Below are 19,318 nucleotides of genomic sequence, written 5' to 3'. Positions count from 1 at the left end.
CTACCATGTAGCGTTCCATCACTGACTTACTGTAGCTCTTAATGCGTTTTGTGGTATTGTGCACATAATCGGTTACACATCTTTCCTCACAATAGTATAGTCTCTTTGCTGGTGCTACCAGTGTTTTTTTAACCACTCCTAGCCTCTCAAGTAGCACCCCATGAAGGGCAGTGTTGATCAGCCTTGGCAGGAGTCAAGCAACGTCATGCTCACCCATCTGAAACTGCTGTGAAACAACCACTTGCAGAGCTCTAAATTGGCAACAAAAGGGGCAAGGCCAAAATGGCCTTCAGTTCAATAAAGTTGTAGAGGCACCAAGGCCACTGAACTTAAGTCAAGGCCCAAGTGTAGGATGCTGTGTAATTTTGCTTAGGATTCATATAGAAAGTTTAACTTAATAAGTTTAACTTTTTCTCAACCAGCAGCCTAGACTGGGCTCCAGACTAACTTCTTTCCTTAGGAGCCCTAGGCCAAAAAAAGTTGGTCGCCAAATCGTAGCATTTGTTTTTGTTAAGTATTGACCTTTTGCTGCGTTTCAGCCCTTCATTTAGTGCTGGGACAAAAATTTGAATATTCAAACAGTTTTTTTTTTTTGACATGTATTCGAATACAAAAATCATATGTTGGTATTAGCTACAAATGACAAAAATACCTTGCACTTACTTACCGTTTCACCAGAATTTTGTCTCCTCACTCACCCTCCTACCAACAGAAAGATAGACAATTGTGCAAATAAACTTTACAATTTTACAAGTCCCATCTACAGCACCTATTTTCAAGACTCCCCCCTTGATGTCATATAGAAGAGACAAGAATATAAGAGAATATGTGGTACACAGTGCTATTCATCCTTATGGGGAACCTTTGAAAGGCACATATCCATGTAATAAACCACGATGTAATACCTGTAAATACATTCATTCTGAAACAGAGATTAGAGGCATTAAATCTTCACTCAACATTCATGAACATTTTACATGTACCTCTAAAGGAATAGTCTACTGCATTATCTGCAAGAAATGCAACAAATTGTATATTGGGGAAACTAAAAGGCGTTTAGCAGACCGGATTGTAGAACACTTAAGCATTCACATTAACACCACTGCATTTCCAGTAGCCCATCACTTCAACAGTGATGATCACACTGCTGAAAACATCACAGTCTGTGTGATCAATCAGTGCTATGGAACAAATGTTGCTCGGAAACAAAAGGAACAAGAGTTTATCTTCAAACTGGGAACTTTGGAACCTCTGGGAATGAACATTCTATTCTAATAATCATCGTCCACAGAATTTTTGTATAATTACAATTCTTGAATAAAAACAAGTTTACTGCACTTTTCTTTTTAAACCGCTGAAGAAGGGCTTTTGCCCGAAACGTCCTGAAAATAAAAGATTACATTTTTTTGTGTACAAAGAAAATCACCCTATGCGAATGATAGTCAGTACAATTGATAATCCAACACACATAATAGCTGAAATAGCAGAAAAACAACTTAGGTCGCACGTTGAGAAATTACCAAGCTATGTTAAGGATACAACACAATTTTTAAAAAGACTTGAATCAATAAAACACAACCTTCCAGAGAATACAATTTTATTTTGCATGGGATGTAAAATCCTTGTACCCAAGTGTCCCTCGTAAAGAAACTTTAGAAGCTTGTCAAAAAGCACTAGATAATAGACTAGATAAATCAATACCTACAGCAGAGGTACTGAACATGATCAACATAGTTTTAGAAAACAGTTATTTTACATTTGTTGATAAGAATTACAAACAAAACGATGGTACAGCAATAGGATCTAAATTAGGAATGCATTTTGCCAGTACATACATGGGGAAATGGGAAGAACAATTACTAGGAAAATCGGAGAGAGAACCTTTAGAATACATTCGGTTTGTAGATGATATTTTTGGGGTTTGGACACATGGAGAAGAATCTCTTTTCCAGTTTCATAAAATGGCAAATGAAATACACAGTAATATTAAGGTGGACCTTCGATGGACAAGGAAAGAAATATAATTTTTAGATACCATAGTAAAACTTGAAGAAGGTTCAATTGAGACTGACCTCTTCTGTAAACCTACTGACATGCACCAGTATTTACACATGTCCTCTGCACATCCGATACACACCAAAAGGGCAATCCCAAAGGGTCTAGGAATAAGAATACGAAGAATATGCTCTAAAGAAAGTGACTATGTAAAACAAAGAAATGTATTAAAAACAAATCTTAAAAAAAGAGGATACAAAGAAAGAATTATAGAGATGGAGTTAAGAAAAGTGGATAAACTAAAAAGAGATGATCTACTACTAGATTATAAAAATAGAGATAAAAAGGTCAAAAGAGTCCCATTAGTAATGACTTACTCTAAACTTTTGCCCAATATTTCTAAGATAGTTTGGAAACACTTGCGGATTCTACATAATTCAGAAAAATTAAAAAAAGTATTTCTTAAGGCCCCAATTGTAGCATTCAAAAGAGAAGCTAATTTAGGTGATATTTTAGTTCACAGTAAACATAAAAGAATAATTGACAAAATAGGTTCTACGAACATGTGCACCAGTAAATGTAAAGTGTGTAAATACATAGACAAAAGTAAAAATATAATTAAATATAAGAACACCACATATCCACTAAAAACTAATACCTACTGTAAAAATAGCAATGTTGTTTATGGAATAGCCTGTGAAAAATGTGATGAAATCAAATATGTTGGAGAGACTGGAACTACTTTATATAAAAGAATTCAGAACCACCTTTCATTAATTAGAAATAAAAAAATGAATGAACCAATAGTACAGCACTTCACCAGTCAGGGACATGACATAAATGATGTAAAGTTTGTAGTATTAGAACAGCTCAAATTAGACAATGCGACATATAGAAGAATAAAAGAAAGTAAATGGATAAATAGACTGAACACGATTATGCCAGCGGGACTCAACAGAAAAGAATGAACTAATTAACTTCAATAAATATATAACATTTAAATAAATAAACAAAATTCATTCAAAAGTTGTGCATGCTGATGCGCTGGGGAGGCCAAATCTAGACTGATCCTCAGAGCCAGCATTGCATGATATAATAAAAATATAAGTTTATATAAAGTAGTGTTAATTAGAATTAATACAGATTCAAAGATAGAAGTAAAAATGATGTCACAATATATAGAACACCATTACATCATGTAAGAATAAATCATGGATTTGAATGTAAACAATAACAAGTAGTTGTCATGCTGTCAAAAACTTATCAATACCTCCAATGTTTTGATTCAAACACAGGCTCCCTTGAGAAAGATATGTACAACATATCGAAACGTTGGGCAGCTGGCTCTTTGAGCTAATATATATACATATAAACACAGCAGCGCTTGAGCCTCTATTTAAAAGTTTTAGACCATTTTCACACAGAAATGCAGCTACTGTGCCATCTCTTAAATGTTTTAACGAGTGTGTAAAATACCCCTTCACACAGCATGAAATTGCGCAATCAATGCCGGTGTAAAAGTCATAACCCTTTCACACAACCAAAGAGATCGTGCGAGTACAACTTTCAAACCTGTCAATCAACAGATTGTTCTCATGGCAACAACAGACTGTTCACTGACAAGACCTAACACATGCACGCAGTGCTTAATTTGTAAAGAGGTGCCGGGGCGCAAGCAATGACAATAATACCGTCCATAAGAACCGCACATTCAAAATCATATCACGTTTATTTGAAAGAGTATTGTACGTACTTGTGTTAGATGTTTACAATCACGTATTCTACATCATATACAAAGTAGTAGTGCGTGCAGAGAAATTAATTAAAGGCAACCGCAGGACAAATAATTAAAAATAAAAAAAGCCTGTATACATGTTTTGTTATGGTTTTGCATTTAAATGGTTTAAAAAACAAACAAATTAAAAGGCATTCAGAGGACTCCAGAAGGACGACATTGATAAAAAAAATGCACCCCAACACGAACACTGGTTTGGCCCACGGTTTGCACTATTACCAGCGATGTGTGTGCAACAGAAGCTGCTGGTAGATTACAAAAATGATTAATTAAACTTAGGCTAGGTAGTTGTTAACTTAGTATGTTTTTATTCTCTATTAATTAAATTTTATTAATTGAAAAAGACAAGAGAACCAGATCATTATTAATTTTATTGTTTTGGTTTAATATAATATAGCAGGCTAATGTTCCTATTGAAGTAGGTTACAATATATATTTTTTTCATTAAAAAGTTGCCGTTGTTCTTTGTTGAAATTAATGTTCATCAATCATATTTTGTTGTATACTAATCATTTAATCAAACCAAGTAGTGCATGCATAAGCACTGCATGCACGCCCCTTACCTACCTACGCTATAGTGACGTGGCATGTTGACTTTGAAACCACACCCACTATAGTGCTTCAGTGGCGGTATAGCCTTTCACAGTCAGTTATGACGGTTCTGTGCCTTCTCTGAACCACTTTGTGATGTGGTACAGAACAATATAATGGCTTTTATTACCTTTTGAAAAACAAATGAATATTTAAATTATGAGCGAATATCCGGACAGGATATTTTGTTAATGGCACGTGTGCAACACACAAACCTTAAGCGTATCTTTTTTTTTGTTTTTCGTTCTTCTAAGTTTCTTGAATGTTTTATTTTCGCTAAATTGTACTCGCACACGTTTGATCACCATCATCATAGGTGCTGCAGGAACCTGTATACAGCACCTCTGGACTTCCAGGCATTTGTGTTCGATCCGATTGTTATCGTCCCTCTCACGCTTCAGTTTAAAGCATGTGGTATGCCTGCTTTCTTTTCCTTTACAGGCTGACGTCATAGCGCATTCATGAATATTGCGTGGAACTGGTGCGACTTAAACTTGCAAATCATGTATCATGTTATTGTTTGGATCCAAACAATTCCTAATACAGGTGTCCTGGATGGTTTTTTATCAAAAGACTTTTGAACACCATGTCTCAGAAATGGGTTGTTCCGACCGGAAGCATTTTGAAATAATGCATGAGGTCAAATAAGCCATACAAAAACAGATTGTAGTGATTCGTTCCAGTGATTGGGTATTGCTCTTCTCTTTCATATCAAAGCATATTTCGGGGGAATGGCTACATTGAGCCTGTCTGCAAACTAGGACAGCTGCTCACCTCAACAGAGATAACTTGCCATTCAAATACTGCCATGTTGTCAGTGGAGAACAACACTCAGGTTATCTATTCAAAATAAATCAACAGACAATGTCATTTCTTTCAATCTCATTTGGTATATAAACATTAGTTTTTATTTATTAGTGTTTATTAAGTTATTTATTATCTGAGGTGTGTTTTCATTAACTTTGGTCATTTTCTGTAGACAGAAGTGGTTTATCAAAAAAAAACTTTGTAAATACTCATCTCCATTGGATGCTTTCAAGCTATACTGCAACTGGATCCAATACCAATCGATACAAATTGCTAAGTAGGATTAATATGGATCTTGGATTACACAACAATAAAAAATAAAGGTAGCCTAATGTGTAGTCTACACATCCGTAGTCAAAACAACAGCTATTAGAATGTTGTATCCCTAATAATAATAATAATAATAATAATAATAATAATAATACATGTATTAATTAAATAAAATGAAATGCTCTTCTGTTTTATTTAATGCCATGATATACAGAAAGATAGGTATTTAGTATTTCAAAGTGTGTTTGTAAATCTTAATTTCTATTACTGTATTACATTACAGTAACCTAATGAATGAATGATAGCCAGCATGCAAGATACATGAAGCAGTTCAAATTTGCCCTAATTGTTTTACTAGAGCTGTTCTACTAACTTGACCGTTGCTGTTCAGGCGAAATGTTTTTGGACCCAGATTATTTATAGATGTATATTAATAAGTTTACACATGTGGTACACTAGTTCCTTATAGGACCTCAACAAGGACATTACAGCATTGTATGAACTTAGTTCTATCTGCTTAGTTTCAGATAGGAGACTTGGTGAAGACGTCACTAGGGAGTAATGCCTGTTGAAAGTGGAACCAGTTCAGCTGCTCGTCAAGCAAAACAAAAACGCAAGTCCCACAGCCTTTCCATCCGCAGGACCAACAGCACAGAACAAGACAGAACAGCAATGCAGAGGGATATGTTGGAAGGACAAGTAAGTCTCTATGTCTCATCAGTTTATTATTATTATTATTATTATTATTATTATTATTATTATTATTATTTTTGTGTAACAGACCAAAGCAGAAAAGGCCCATTTTTGTCAAATCAAATCAACCGCTGTAACATTCATGTAGATATCTTGAATACGTTAAAACCCTGGCCACTATATACGGTACACAAGTGATAGGATTAACTTGTGTGTGTAGTACGAAAGTGCAAAGAACTTAACAGTTGACCTGTGTTGAATGTAGCAATTTCTTCCAAAAATACTGCCCTATTTATAATCCTTCAAAACAGAGTTTACATTTGTACTTACCCTTTCCTAAATTATGTACATACCTTGTTAAATATTATTGTTTACTCAGTTAAACAAAGTGAACTACTATATTCTACTACTTGGCCCTAGCTTGTCAAAAAGCTGCTTCATCTGAGCAACGCACATAGGGTTGTGCATATTACAACGGCAGTTGGTTGTGTTATAACCCCTGAACTGTCTACTCTATAAGACTTCACAATGTAATATATGTGTGCTGTGTACGGTAATATGTCTATGTTAATATTGTGTTATATTGCTATAGCCACATATAGGTTGTAATTCGAAGGTAAAACACCATGCATATATAAATTCAAACAAGGGATTTAAAATAGCCTTTTAATCCATGCTGTCTGGAATGCAAAACACATTTCTGCCAGTGCCACTAAAATAAAACTTGACATTGGGCAGTACTGTACGCCTTATCTACAATGGATGCCAATACTAGCTTATTCTGAAGGGGTGGAATGAAGCAGGATCATGTTATGTTGCCAATGTTTCAAATGTATCTGAATAGTCAGGTAACTATTTATGTGCCAAATCACTTGTGTATTTGTGTGGGTTTTGTTTTTTCTCCCACATTGATACTGTAGCACTTGCTACACATGGCAGCATAACTGCTTGCTGTACTTAATCGGGTGGCAGATGCCTGGCCAGTATTGTTCTTATTAATTTGCTAAATAGGAAATGGCGTTCTTTGAAAATAAAGTAAAGTATGCTAAATTAGATTATCACTGTAAAGTACATCAATAAGTTCTGTTTATGGTCCTGTATTTTTACCTGTTATTGGTATCTCTGCATTGGCTCTCTATGGTTGCTAGTTAAATATTCTCTTGACCCTAACGTTATACTCTTAAGTGATTCGTGTAAATTGGGAATGGGTTTTGTCTGATGAAACTGTTTTTCATTTTTCACTGTTATCTAAGGCCCTGTCCACACTATGCCTTTAAACCGTATTAGTTGCCTTCAAACTGGCTTAAGTGCTAAGTACGGTTTGCATCCACAACGCAGCATTTAATACCGTACTCGAGAACCGCACTCGAGACCACCTCAGGAGGTAGCCTTGAGTCCAGTTCTAATTAGATCGCATCAGGTACTGCGGTTTATCAGAAGTGTGGACGCTGTAATACCAAACTACATTTTTTGTGATGTACTCAGAACAGGCACCAGAAGGACTTGCAATCGACTGCAAAAATAAAATCTGAGTTAAAAGTAGGATTGGGATGAACAATTCACATAATTTGTCAGCTCTGTTTAAAGTAAAATTAAGGGGACCAGAATAAGGCGCAGGCAAGATATGAAGGTAAAAACAAAAATTGTTTTGTAATTAACAGCTTTTTTCAGAGTTTAATTATGAAAACAGAATCAGTTCAGTTGGTCTAAGGCAGGGGTCTCCTGGCGCACAGCACATTATTTTACAATTAAATAAAGTGCATGGTTAGATAGTATCGCATTCATTTCCACAGTTAATTGCGCTGCTAGGAACTGTAACCAAACTATTCTAATAGTGTGTGGATGCCTGAGTAAACATGAAACGGTACTTTAGCGTGGACGCTCTGAGTTGGATTAATTAGAAAGGTTTTGAGTACGGTTCTTGAGATCGGTTATGTAGTGTGGACAGGGCCTAAATGGGGATTAAGCCATGTTTCGTTAAGGGGAGGCAAATTCTCTTTAAATTCTTTATACTCTTTAAAGCTGACCTCCTGTAAGAATAATAGAATGTGTTGTGCTTCTCACCCAGAAGACCTGAACAGTTGAGTTTGTACTACTGAGAAGTAAAACAGAGGATGGCAGCATTCAGTGCTACCACTACGACACCCGAAGGACAGCATTATATCTTTGGATTCCTGAGTATGTTAGTGTTCTTTTGATGTAATTCTTGACTTTGATGTTCTATTTGTGGTGCAAAGAGCCAACAGTAAACTGTACCCCCAAGCATCGTCTGATCATGTAGAATCTCTTGCCATTGGAAATCTTTCCAAGGATGGGTGGCTTTCATATTTAGCCTGAAGAACAAGCCACCACTGAATAATATGTTTTGCAAATGACAAAATGGTGAACTTGTTTTCACCATCTAAGTCGGTACAATTTTGGTATAAGCTTAATATAAGTTCATATATTTTTTGTATATATTGTTACAGTCCGCACTCACATATTCGACCCTATAAAAGTTTGACTTCAGTGATGGTTAAACGCGTGTGACACATATCTGATTATTTCATTTTGTCCCGTTCCAACCCTTGCCCGTTTTTCAGGGAACACAAAAAAAGATACAATATCAAAAATACATGCCTGAAAGGACTGTGTTTTAAAATAAGTAGGCTTCCATTTAGATGTACTGTATTGGTTTTCTGGGTACAGTACTATATTTTCAACAGAAGAATTTTGATTCAATATTATTTTGAAATTATCATTTTCCAAAACACGTGGACTAATACAGTGCATACATTTAAATCCGGTACGTATTTTAGCAGTATGTAAAAAATTCCTTGTTACCCATGCGCAGAACTGCGTATAATGTAAAAGATAATGCAATTTAGCAAAAGATTAAAATAAAAACCAGCAACACAGTTTCCAGAATTAAAACAGTATCCAGAATCAGTATTCAAAATTGTAGTATAGTGCTCAGTAAGGCCCTAATGTCACAGTTCACTTGCAAATGAAAATGCACAAAAACAATTAAAGATCACAGATTTAAAAAAATACTGCAGTATCTAAAACTGTTTAATGATTAACTGTTACATTACCGTAGCTTGTCTCTTCACTTTGTTTTGGCTGCATTTTTGTCAGGTGAAACTGGAGAAGTGTAACTGCACAATAAAAACAGACTCATTTGGCATGCAGAGAGAAAAAAAAAAGTGGGCTGTGAAGGATATTCAAATAAATTGTAACATTGAAGAGATGGGCTTTGTATAAGAAAACGGCTGACGGAGTCAGAAATCGCGTGTGACGGGTAAGTGCATTAGTTTGTTACATATATACAGTATAATAGGGATTGATTTTATTCTTAGGGCAGTAAAACGTGACAGACGTGTATCTGAGTAACAGATATCCGAGGCTGACGAGTCTGAAGCTGCAGTATAGGCCTGAATATAACCTGCTAGTGACGTGGGTGTAGGGTGACCAACTGACAAGCGTCCTATTTCAGGACATCGTGACCACTTTTGCAGGACTTTGTGGGATACTGGGATAAACCTAATAAAACTCTTCTAAATCCTGATGTTGTGTTTTCGTTATACAGCAAAAGACACAAGAGACCAAAGCATACAGTTGTTTTACTAAACGCTACTGATGCAAACCCATTACAGCAATGAACTGTTGCACACTTGCGCAGTGTTATCAATGTTACGGAGCTGAAAGAACTTAACCCTTTCCTTCCTAGTGCACTTGCTATTGAACTACATACACTACACCTGCAGTGGTTAAAGTGGGGCGGTATGACATACCGACAAAAGCAAAAAAAAAAAAATCTAGGAGGGGAAAAAAAATAATATGTTATACTGCAGCAAAACACCTAGGCTTACCCGCAACTCTTTAGTTTCGCACAAAAATAAATTTGGCTTTAGTGTCTCTACAGTTACTATATAGCACAAGTTTCCATGCTGAAATAAACGCCATGGTGAGAAAAACATAAGTCTGGCAACACGTTTCAGCTTAGATATAAAAAACTCAAAAACTGAAAAAAAAACGTTCAGTACTATTCACACACTACCTATCCGTACTGCTGACTGCGAGAGAGGTTTAATAAAATTAATATAATTAAACATAATCCGTAGCTCTAGCTGAATGTGGTAAAATCATCAAATGAATCCTCCACAGCACATTTCTTTCTGTGCATACCGGACCCTTTTCTTTTTTAAACCACTTTAAACACTGTATACCTGACATTTAAAAAAAAAAAAAAAAAAGCACAGACAACATTGTAATGCATTTTTGTTTTACATGTAGAGGAAAATTGTAACATACAGTTGGACAGCAAATTGATAAAGAAGCTGAATTCTGCTTACTAGTAATTTTTATGTTGCCTTCTGCCTATTGAACTTGTAGTTCTTTTCTGATTGGGTAGCTTCCATAAATGTCTTCTCCTTCTAAACAAAAGCATAAAGCTCTTGGCAGTCTTGTTCCTAGTTTACCTTGACTTGAATCTCCCTCTTGATGAGGTCCACACTGCTCCGGTTACGCTGATCTGTCCATGCACCAGACATTAAGGAAAAGAGTCGACGAAGACGTTGGTTACTGGAAGGGTTCATGCTAAAGAAACCAGAACAGTAATATTTTGAGCTTTTGTACTCTTCAGTAAAGTGCACCATTTTTTTCCCACAGGGTCTGTCGATGCGGTGATGCTTTTCAGACCTGGCAAAATAATGCAAAACTCGTCATAGAGAGCATCAATTTCTAGCTTGGATGCCATCTGAAGAGCTTCAACTGCTTCACATAGTTCAGCAAAGCGGAACTTGTTCTTCAAAGTTAAGCGTTGCATTCGCTTTGAGTAGTTATCCTCAGAAAAATAAAAAACATTTTTCCAAGTAGGCCAAAGCAGACTGGTAAAAACATAAAAAGTCCTCTTGAATTGTCAAAGCCTGTAAGGAATAAGTTGCTTCAGGGCAGAGCCGGCCTCAAATCCAAAGAAAGAGGCAGTCATTCTTTGCTGGATTTTTAGTGTGGCCATGATTTCATACAATTCGCAATGCTGTTACTTCATTACCCTCTATAAGAAGAATGCTGTCGTGAAATATTTAAAATGTATTTTGTAGGAATTTCACATGTCTCAAGTCCACATGGTATCCCATCATCCTCTGTGTCATGTTCAAAGTATTTCCACAGGGTTCTTGGACACTCGTCTTCCCGTAAGGACAAGAAGTAGCTCTTTAAGGCGGGCCGTGTAACCTCTTGACAGCAGGGAACAAACTGAGCCATCTTGTTGGCACATGCCTACATAGTCAGATATTCTTCAGACACAAAATCAAAAATGATTTTTAGTTCGTGGACATGTTTGGCGGATGACGAGTGAGTGTAAATTTTGGTTACCGCACTCTCTATGCCGAGTCTAAGTCTGTCAGTTGCATGATGTGCACAGTTGTGTAGAATGATGCCAGGATTCTTATCTTTTTTTGCATTTTCATTTCATTTGTTTAAAACTATTCACTAGTGCTATACCAACAGTTTGAACTGAATATACTCGCACTAAATTTTCAAATATCTAGAGCACCAGCGGAAGCGGACTGGCATAACCATAGTAACAATCAGGTGGGCGTGACAAAGCAAAGAGCGATTCCTATCAATGGGCTTCAGCTGCAAACAAGAATACACTGAGTTGTGTTGTTGTGTTTCAAATTTCTGTTTGAAATGCGAGATGCTTTCTTATTTAGCGGGACGTGGGACAAACTGTCCAATTTAGGGACTGTCCCGCACAATGTGGGACGGTTGGTCCACCTACGTGGGTGTTGCGATTGTCATACTGCACCCCCTCCTCTCCACCCAGACAACCTTCAGGCTTTAAAAAAGGCATAAATGTCACTGAAACCCGTACTTGGCAGCCATGTACTGTGTTTCCTGGTTTATTTTTGCTATAAAAAGATTGGCGTGGAATAATCCACAGGTATTCACTGATGACATTTGCTGAATTGTCACCTCAAATACAGAGAATGGTGCTCCATTATGTTTTGACAGCTGATACTGTAGACACTGTATTGTTTAGACACTTTTGTGCTTATGTGAGCAGTAGTGACAATGTACCATGGTATACTGAGCGGGACTTTCCTGGTTAAATATTTCTGTTATGTATTGTAATGTTCATAGTGTGCGGGGTATTGAATTTATCCAGTATTCTCTCCCTTCATTATTATTTTATGGCTGAGGTGTACCTGCACATTATTCTGTTTTTTAAGTTGCTTTATTGATTTCAGTAGAGTAGTACCTGTTCTCACATTGTTTGATAGGGCCCTTACTGTAAGCCAACAGAAGAGATTAGACTGCAGTGCCTTTTGCCTGCTGAATGCTATCATTATGTCTAGTAACCAAGGAGACCTTTACTTTTAGGCACATGATTGAACAGCTTTGGAAGCATAAGAGACCAACTGTTTGCTAATTGCCTGTTTCAATATGTGTTTGCATGTGGCGTTGACAGAACGGAGAATGGTTAACCTCTGTTTGACGTAGACTGGTCTGAATGCTGCAGCTTTCCGAAAGCGTATCAGTTTGGCCTTCTTTGCAATGTCTAAAAACATGAGAGTTGAACCAATGTAAGCAAGCTGAGTTTCTAAAATGATTGTTTATTCTTGGGTGGATTTTCTATGAATTTCTCGACTGAGTACACTGGGAATAGCATTTGAAGGAGTATGGAAGTAAGTCCTGTTTTAACTTTTAACTTGTGTACACATCTGAAGCACATACACACTGGAGTTCTGTTGTATAGTAGAGTGTTGTATTTTAGGATCTGAAAAATTTTAACAAAGATACAGCCTCAAAAGATAGCTACAAGAAAGGAAGTTATAAGTGGGAACCAATAATTAATGAAAAAATATTTTGAAATCAAATATAGCCACAAATTGATAACTAATGTGAACAACTAAAGTTCATTTTTTATTTTTCAAAATATTTTTGTCCCTTGTGATCACTGATTACATAAGCTGTTGTTACTGGATAAAGCAATCACAAGCCACATAAGACCTAATACCAGACTGGTTTAATGCGCAACTATTAGTCATCATAATTGTAACTTTTGTCTAAATAATTTGTAATAAAAAATGTGATCCAAATCAGTTGTATAATGTATGCTTCATAAGCACATACCATGGTATATGAACTTCTCTATGGTAAGTGTTGCCATGTATTATGCATCTTGACAAGTGCTAAACCGTATTATTAACCTCTGTTTTACCCGTGAACAAACACAAGGGTAAGATCCATCACAAAATGCAAAAAAGTGCAGTCAAAATGAAAACTCATTTGAATAGGTAACCTGTAATTACATGTGCTGTATAGCTAATCTTTGGCACTACTTATGTAATTGTTTGTGAATTTCTGTGTACTTCACCAAAGCAGTTTACAGTTGAAGTTTATGTGGGGAAAAAAAAAATACTGTAATAGACTGAGGTACTTTGAACAAGCAGCCACAAATGTTTATTCCCTTGATGGCAGGTTTATTCAGGTTCTACTGTATATACAATTGAAAACCTAATGATAATGTATTAATCCTTACCGATTTTCCCATTTAGGATTCAAAACTGCCTTCAGCTATACGACACAATCTACTTGAGCTCTTTGGACAGATTGAGCGCGAGTTTGAGAATTTGTATATTGAAAATGTGGAGTGTAAGTACAATTTAATTCTATTCAGCAGGATACACAAAGAACTAATTACTAAATTGGAGCCATTTTAGACAAAACTAGATAAAATGTAAAGTTTTGGGGGAATTTGAGAAAATGTCTCCAAGCAGTAAAATAAAACAAACCTATAAAATATCAGAATGTGTTTTTTTTTTTTTTTAATCATTGTTTTTTATTAGTATGACATGTATTTATACAAAGCTATCGGCACCTTGCATTTCCAGTAAGGCAGGTGTAAAAAACATAATTGTTACAAAATGAAATCCAGTAAAAATGAGTAGTCTATTCAAGTATGTTGTGTAATTGCTGCAGTACTTGGAATTGATCTGTGATTTTGCTATGAGCTTTAAGAGTTTTTAGGCGGCAGTATTGGTATTTGCTACTGTTAGATTAAAAGAGACTGCAGTCTTGTAGCACCTTTGCTACTCAATCCTTAAAAACTTTAATATAAAAGTTGTGTCATTTTAAGACACATATTAAGGATATTACATTTATGAAATGCATATAGAAAATTATGAAATTAACAAACAGTAGACCAATCATGGCTACATCAGTAATTGCTTTTGGAGAAAAGCCCATTACAGTTTTCATAGTTTTTTGTCAGCTTGACATGCTCTAACAGAATATTATCTCTCTTATTTCTGGAGGACATCTTTAAATCTCAAGTTATTCCCATAAAACCAGAAGTTGCCTGCCTAGTAAGCTTACACAGTGCAGTCCAGTTCTGCAGAAAAAAGCTGCAGACAAGCTTTAAATGATGATTTTTTTTACAGCAGGCATATTGCTAACTATGAGGCATTTTTAAAGGCCTCCTTGACAGTCGTCTTTTACTGCATCACAGCACAGGTAGACTCCAGCTATGTTATTAAGTGTCTTTTACTAACCATCATGGGTAACAGCACTCCTTTCCATATCCACAGTGCGTCGAGAAATTGATACACTTAATGAGCGCCTGGCAGCTGAAGGACAAACCGTTGACGGAGGAGACCTGAGCAGGGGACCTTTGAAAGCAAAAGGTGAGCATAGACTTTTACTGTACAAATACGAACTTGCTTTCATCTGTATTCAAAATAATATGAGCTACAATGGGACTAGCCACTGCTAGGAGCGGTGCCTTCCGGTACCTGACCTGCTCCGTTCCCATTGCCATTCAGAGACTAATGTCATAATGTTGTGGTAAGGGCTATGAAATGAGTGTGTGCATGTGTATAGCGACAGACAGTGTTTTCACTTTTCCTATTACTGATGCATTGCTTTGATTCTCATGTATTTTTTCTACCACAGCCAGCCACAGTACCAGTCAACTGTCTCAAAAACTGAAGACAACTTACAAGGCGTCAACCAGCAAGGTATAAAGACGTTTATATATATATATATATATATATATATATATATATATATATATATATATATATATATATATATATATAAAATCTTTAATACAGCTAATTTAAATACAAAAATGTGTTTATATACTGTTAATTATTTATATGAGTCCTAACAAATGAATACAATTCCAGTATCATTTGAAAATTAACCGTACATGCTATGACTCCAGTCTTTGATTGCTGCTTCAAGCAATAACAGACTATTCTGATCTGTTTATATATGTGAAGGAACCAAGTCAATACAAACAGTGTTCATTTGCCCACTACAATTTCATGATAATGTTTGTGAGGAAGATGAGAACTTTATCAAAAGAATCAAGCACAAATTAAAATGCCCAGTGGTATAAAAATTGAATAAATAGTTTTGGTAATTTTTTTTCTTTTTTTAAGTAATTATTGGGGTGATTATATTTCTAAGGATATAGTAAATGCAATTGCTTGTCTATTGGTTCCTAAAAAAAAAACAGCAGTGTGTTTTTGCTTAAGTACTGTACGTGTATCGCTTTTCAAACAGGAATTATATACAATAAAATCTTAAAACGGTCATTAGCTTGTGTTATACCACGGTTGAGAAATTCCACTGTAAAAAAAGAAATAAACGATGCAGATTTTTTGGTATCGCTTGAAAAATAGTGGCATAACAAAAAAAAAAAAAAAATCCTGTTTCATCAAATTAAATTTCCAGTGAACTGCTAGGCTCTGAGACATCGTCCGGTTCTGAAACTCCCTGAATTGTAACAGTCCCTGAACAGCATTAACAGGTAGACCGCGTACCACACAGTAGAGCCCTGCAGCGGGACCAGGATCCCGCGGGTCCCGCAGGACCCGCTCCATAATAGCGGGAGCGGGGAAAATGTACTTTGTTGCGGACAGGATTGGGTGGGCAAAAAAAACAGACTGCGGTAATTTGCAGAAGACACTACATCTGTCGTCAGTTTACCAAAAGTTGCCTATTCTGGAAATTGCCTATTCTGGAAATTGAGATATTCACACGAGGTTGGGCCTGCCTGCTGGCCCAGTGCAATATATAACAAGTGTATAGGGGGGCAAGATTTGTTTTATTCTTTGTGTTCTGAATGCCTGAATTCCGTTTTTATACACAATAGGGGTCACAGTGCCCCTATCTCCACAAGTATGACTGGGACATCATACATCCAGTCCGTAAACTAGTTTCTCTCCGCTGCTGGCATGCTGCTTTTTACTGTGCAGCAAAACAATCCATTGCTAGATGCTCCTCCTGCGTAGAAAGACAGACCGTAAAGTTAATCTCATGAATAACAAATGTGATGTTTTAAATCTTACGGAAATTTCTCAACCTTGGTATAAAAGGTTATGTAGTTATTCTTTATTGTGTACAGAGAATTAACCTACATGGTCCAGAGGTCTTAAACTACACCTTTGACGCTATGCATCTTGGGAGTTTATTAGCCCTCCGGCTCATACGTGGGATAATTCTCAGTACACAATGGAAATACATAATCTCAATTTACACTTCCCATTTTTCCCATTTTTGATGGACTGCTTCCAAAAGACCGCTGACCAACTGTGTGACTAATGCGATAACGTTTCCTCAACAAAAAGACCAGTGACCAAGAGACTCTCAACCAAATTACTAGTTTCCAAACAATAGATTGTGCAATAAGATTTGCATGTACTGAAGGGGGCTATTCAAACCCTAAGGTATTAAAATCTTTCTTTTTTTCAATTACTATATAGCGCTCACATTCTTTCCATGGCAAATTAGGTGGACCCCGCAACTTCAATATGGGAAACTGGGAGTTATGGGGTGGAGACTCATGGGTAACTGCTTTACTTTCCAGTGTGCCAGTATGCATGCACAAGCTAGCAATGGGGTTGGTGTTCATATATGGATGGTTGATAAGAGATGAAATACTAATACCTGGAATTCACTAACTATTTGTTCTGCTATGCAACACAAGTGTCTCTACCAGCTGAAGTGCAAGAAACCAAAATATGGAATGCTTTACTGGATAGACTGACCCTAGTTGCTGTGCCACACTGATTTGTGTACAGACTTATATACATTACGAAAGTGACTTTAAATATTGCGACTTTGCAGGGCAAAAAAATAAACTGCTAATGGTTAAATCAAACTGACAGTGGAAGTCAATGAGACATGCATGATCTGTACTTTTAACGTAGGTTTACATAAGTTTCACATGTATGTCTGTAACTGGAGCAATGTAACTCACTGCAAGTCTCACACTTCAAAATGACAAGGGTGGCCTCTGTAATATTTTGGTCTGTGAAGCCAAGTTTTCACAAGCTAGATTCAGCAGATGAGCCACATGTGTGACCTGCCATGGAGGTTTTCTATTCCTACACATTTTGCACTCTGGCAAGATGTAATACAGAAGCCATCAGGTCCCAGTTATTGAACTGACGCTGTAATTGTATGAAAGTAATGCTTTTTCTATTTCCTTTTAAACATTTTCTGTATTAAAAACACAGACCTGTTTGATAGCTGTAAAACCGAACACCCAGAACATCATGGCCCAGACTACTGCTCAGGGCCTGACCTTGTTTTCAGAACAGGGCGGTCCGTATAGAACTAGGCAGGCTCTGGACAATAGAAAGCAGGGGCCGCACATACAAGTGGAAATGCAGCTTTAGAGATCTGAATACAGTGCTGGCTGCGGTTATTAGTTGCTCCATGTCTCAAATGTTGTTTTTTAAAAATATATATTTAAAGGCTGTGAATTACAAATGGAACAGTAGAGTTTTGCTTGCAGTTCCTAACATTTTTGACCTAACAAGTGTTGTTATTTAATGTAGCATGTGAAATTAAAAACGGCTTTTGAGATTCTCTGGTTTCCCAAGAAGTCAAAGAAAGGGTATTGCTTGCTTGGTTCTAATTTCAGTGTCTGGAACAGCATACAGTTTCAGACATGAATTTATTATACATGAAGTGGATGTCAGAAAAATTCTGTCAATTTTAATTAAAAACGTCTGGCTGAGGTTTGAGCTGTTCATATAAACATGTTGTTTTCTCATGTAAAGATAAATAAACGGCCTACTGTATTTGCTATACAATAGTTTTAATAAAGCAAACACAGTACTTTAGGGAGATTTGTCTAAGCTACATTTTTCATGGTTCCTCCTTACAGATTGTGTCCAGCTTCAAAACCACAACATCAAGAGCAGTCTGCCAGCTGGTTAAGGAGTATGTTGGACACAGAGATGGAATTTGGGATGTTAGGGTCACACGGACACAACCCATTGTCTTGGGCACCGCATCAGCAGGTTAATTGGATTTGTATGCATTTTACTATTTAGAATGATGTTGTTGTTGTTGTTGTTGTGTTATTTATTTATTTATTTTTTTTTTTTTTAATCCAATAGTTAAAAATAATTAATACCATCATATACGGAACAGCAATCTCATAATAGTTTTGTTAAAAATTGGAAAAATCGAAAGTCAATTAATAGAATGCTAAGGTAATCATATGCCCAAAACAGAGTGTCAGAACTATTGCCCTAATTGTGTAAATAGTAAAAATAAACTTGCTAGATCTACTGTAGTAGTTCCAATGTGAATGGACCCTAAGTAGCACAGGAATATTACTGTGTAAATCATTTGCTACCAATTGGCAATTTACCTGCAAATGTTCCATACCTATTGTGACACACCTTCATCCTGCAAAAACAGTGTTATTTTCCTATAATTAAAGATACGGTGTCACAATTTAACCTTCATAGTGTTGTACATGCATTCTTTTTCAATTAGAAACAATTTTAACTCTCCTGAAAAGCCATTTAATACTGTGCTGTTATCTCATACTGTAAACAATTAGTTAATTTTAAAATGACAATTTAACGTTGTCTAAAAATACAAAACTAAAACTGATAGGCTGTTGAGTTCATTCATCACAAATAACACTGCTGCATGTGACAGCAGGCAGTCTGTATCCTATCAGCTTGAGCATTGTCTGTAAGATTTAGCTTGAGGGAACAATCGAATAAGAATAGATAGGTGAATGGACTTTTATCGTGGTGCACCAGGTTACTACCTGACCAGAACACTAATTCCGGGACTGCAGCCAAAAATATAAACATACCACCAAGCGTTGGGATACACCGGAGTTGCCCGAAGCAGTTCATA

The 19,318-nt window shown here is 36.3% G+C and overlaps 1 protein-coding gene across 4 annotated transcripts in view; it reads left to right on the top strand.

Annotated features, from left to right (window-relative positions):
- LOC117400258 (WD repeat-containing protein 37) overlaps positions 1-19,318 on the top strand; it is a 43,750-nt gene that overhangs the window by 992 nt on the left and 23,440 nt on the right. For 2 of the 4 annotated variants that reach the window (XM_033999910.3, XM_033999908.3), the window contains exons 2-6: positions 5,980-6,157; positions 13,696-13,792; positions 14,728-14,823; positions 15,092-15,156; positions 18,324-18,459. In XM_033999910.3, the coding sequence (XP_033855801.1) occupies positions 6,020-6,157; positions 13,696-13,792; positions 14,728-14,823; positions 15,092-15,156; positions 18,324-18,459 (532 nt within the window). In that variant the 5' untranslated portion in view covers positions 5,980-6,019. Of the gene's footprint in view, positions 1-5,979; positions 6,158-11,799; positions 12,823-13,695; positions 13,793-14,727; positions 14,824-15,091; positions 15,157-18,323; positions 18,460-19,318 lie in introns of those variants that run through there. The other 2 variants (XM_033999909.3, XM_059023285.1) reach the window with 2 other exon arrangements.

The sequence above is a fragment of the Acipenser ruthenus genome, chromosome 4 (genome assembly GCF_902713425.1).
Source record: "Acipenser ruthenus chromosome 4, fAciRut3.2 maternal haplotype, whole genome shotgun sequence".
NCBI classification, from domain to species: Eukaryota; Metazoa; Chordata; class Actinopteri; order Acipenseriformes; family Acipenseridae; genus Acipenser; species Acipenser ruthenus.
Note: the sequence above shows the minus strand (reverse complement) of the source record. Positions and strands in the feature narration are given on the sequence as shown.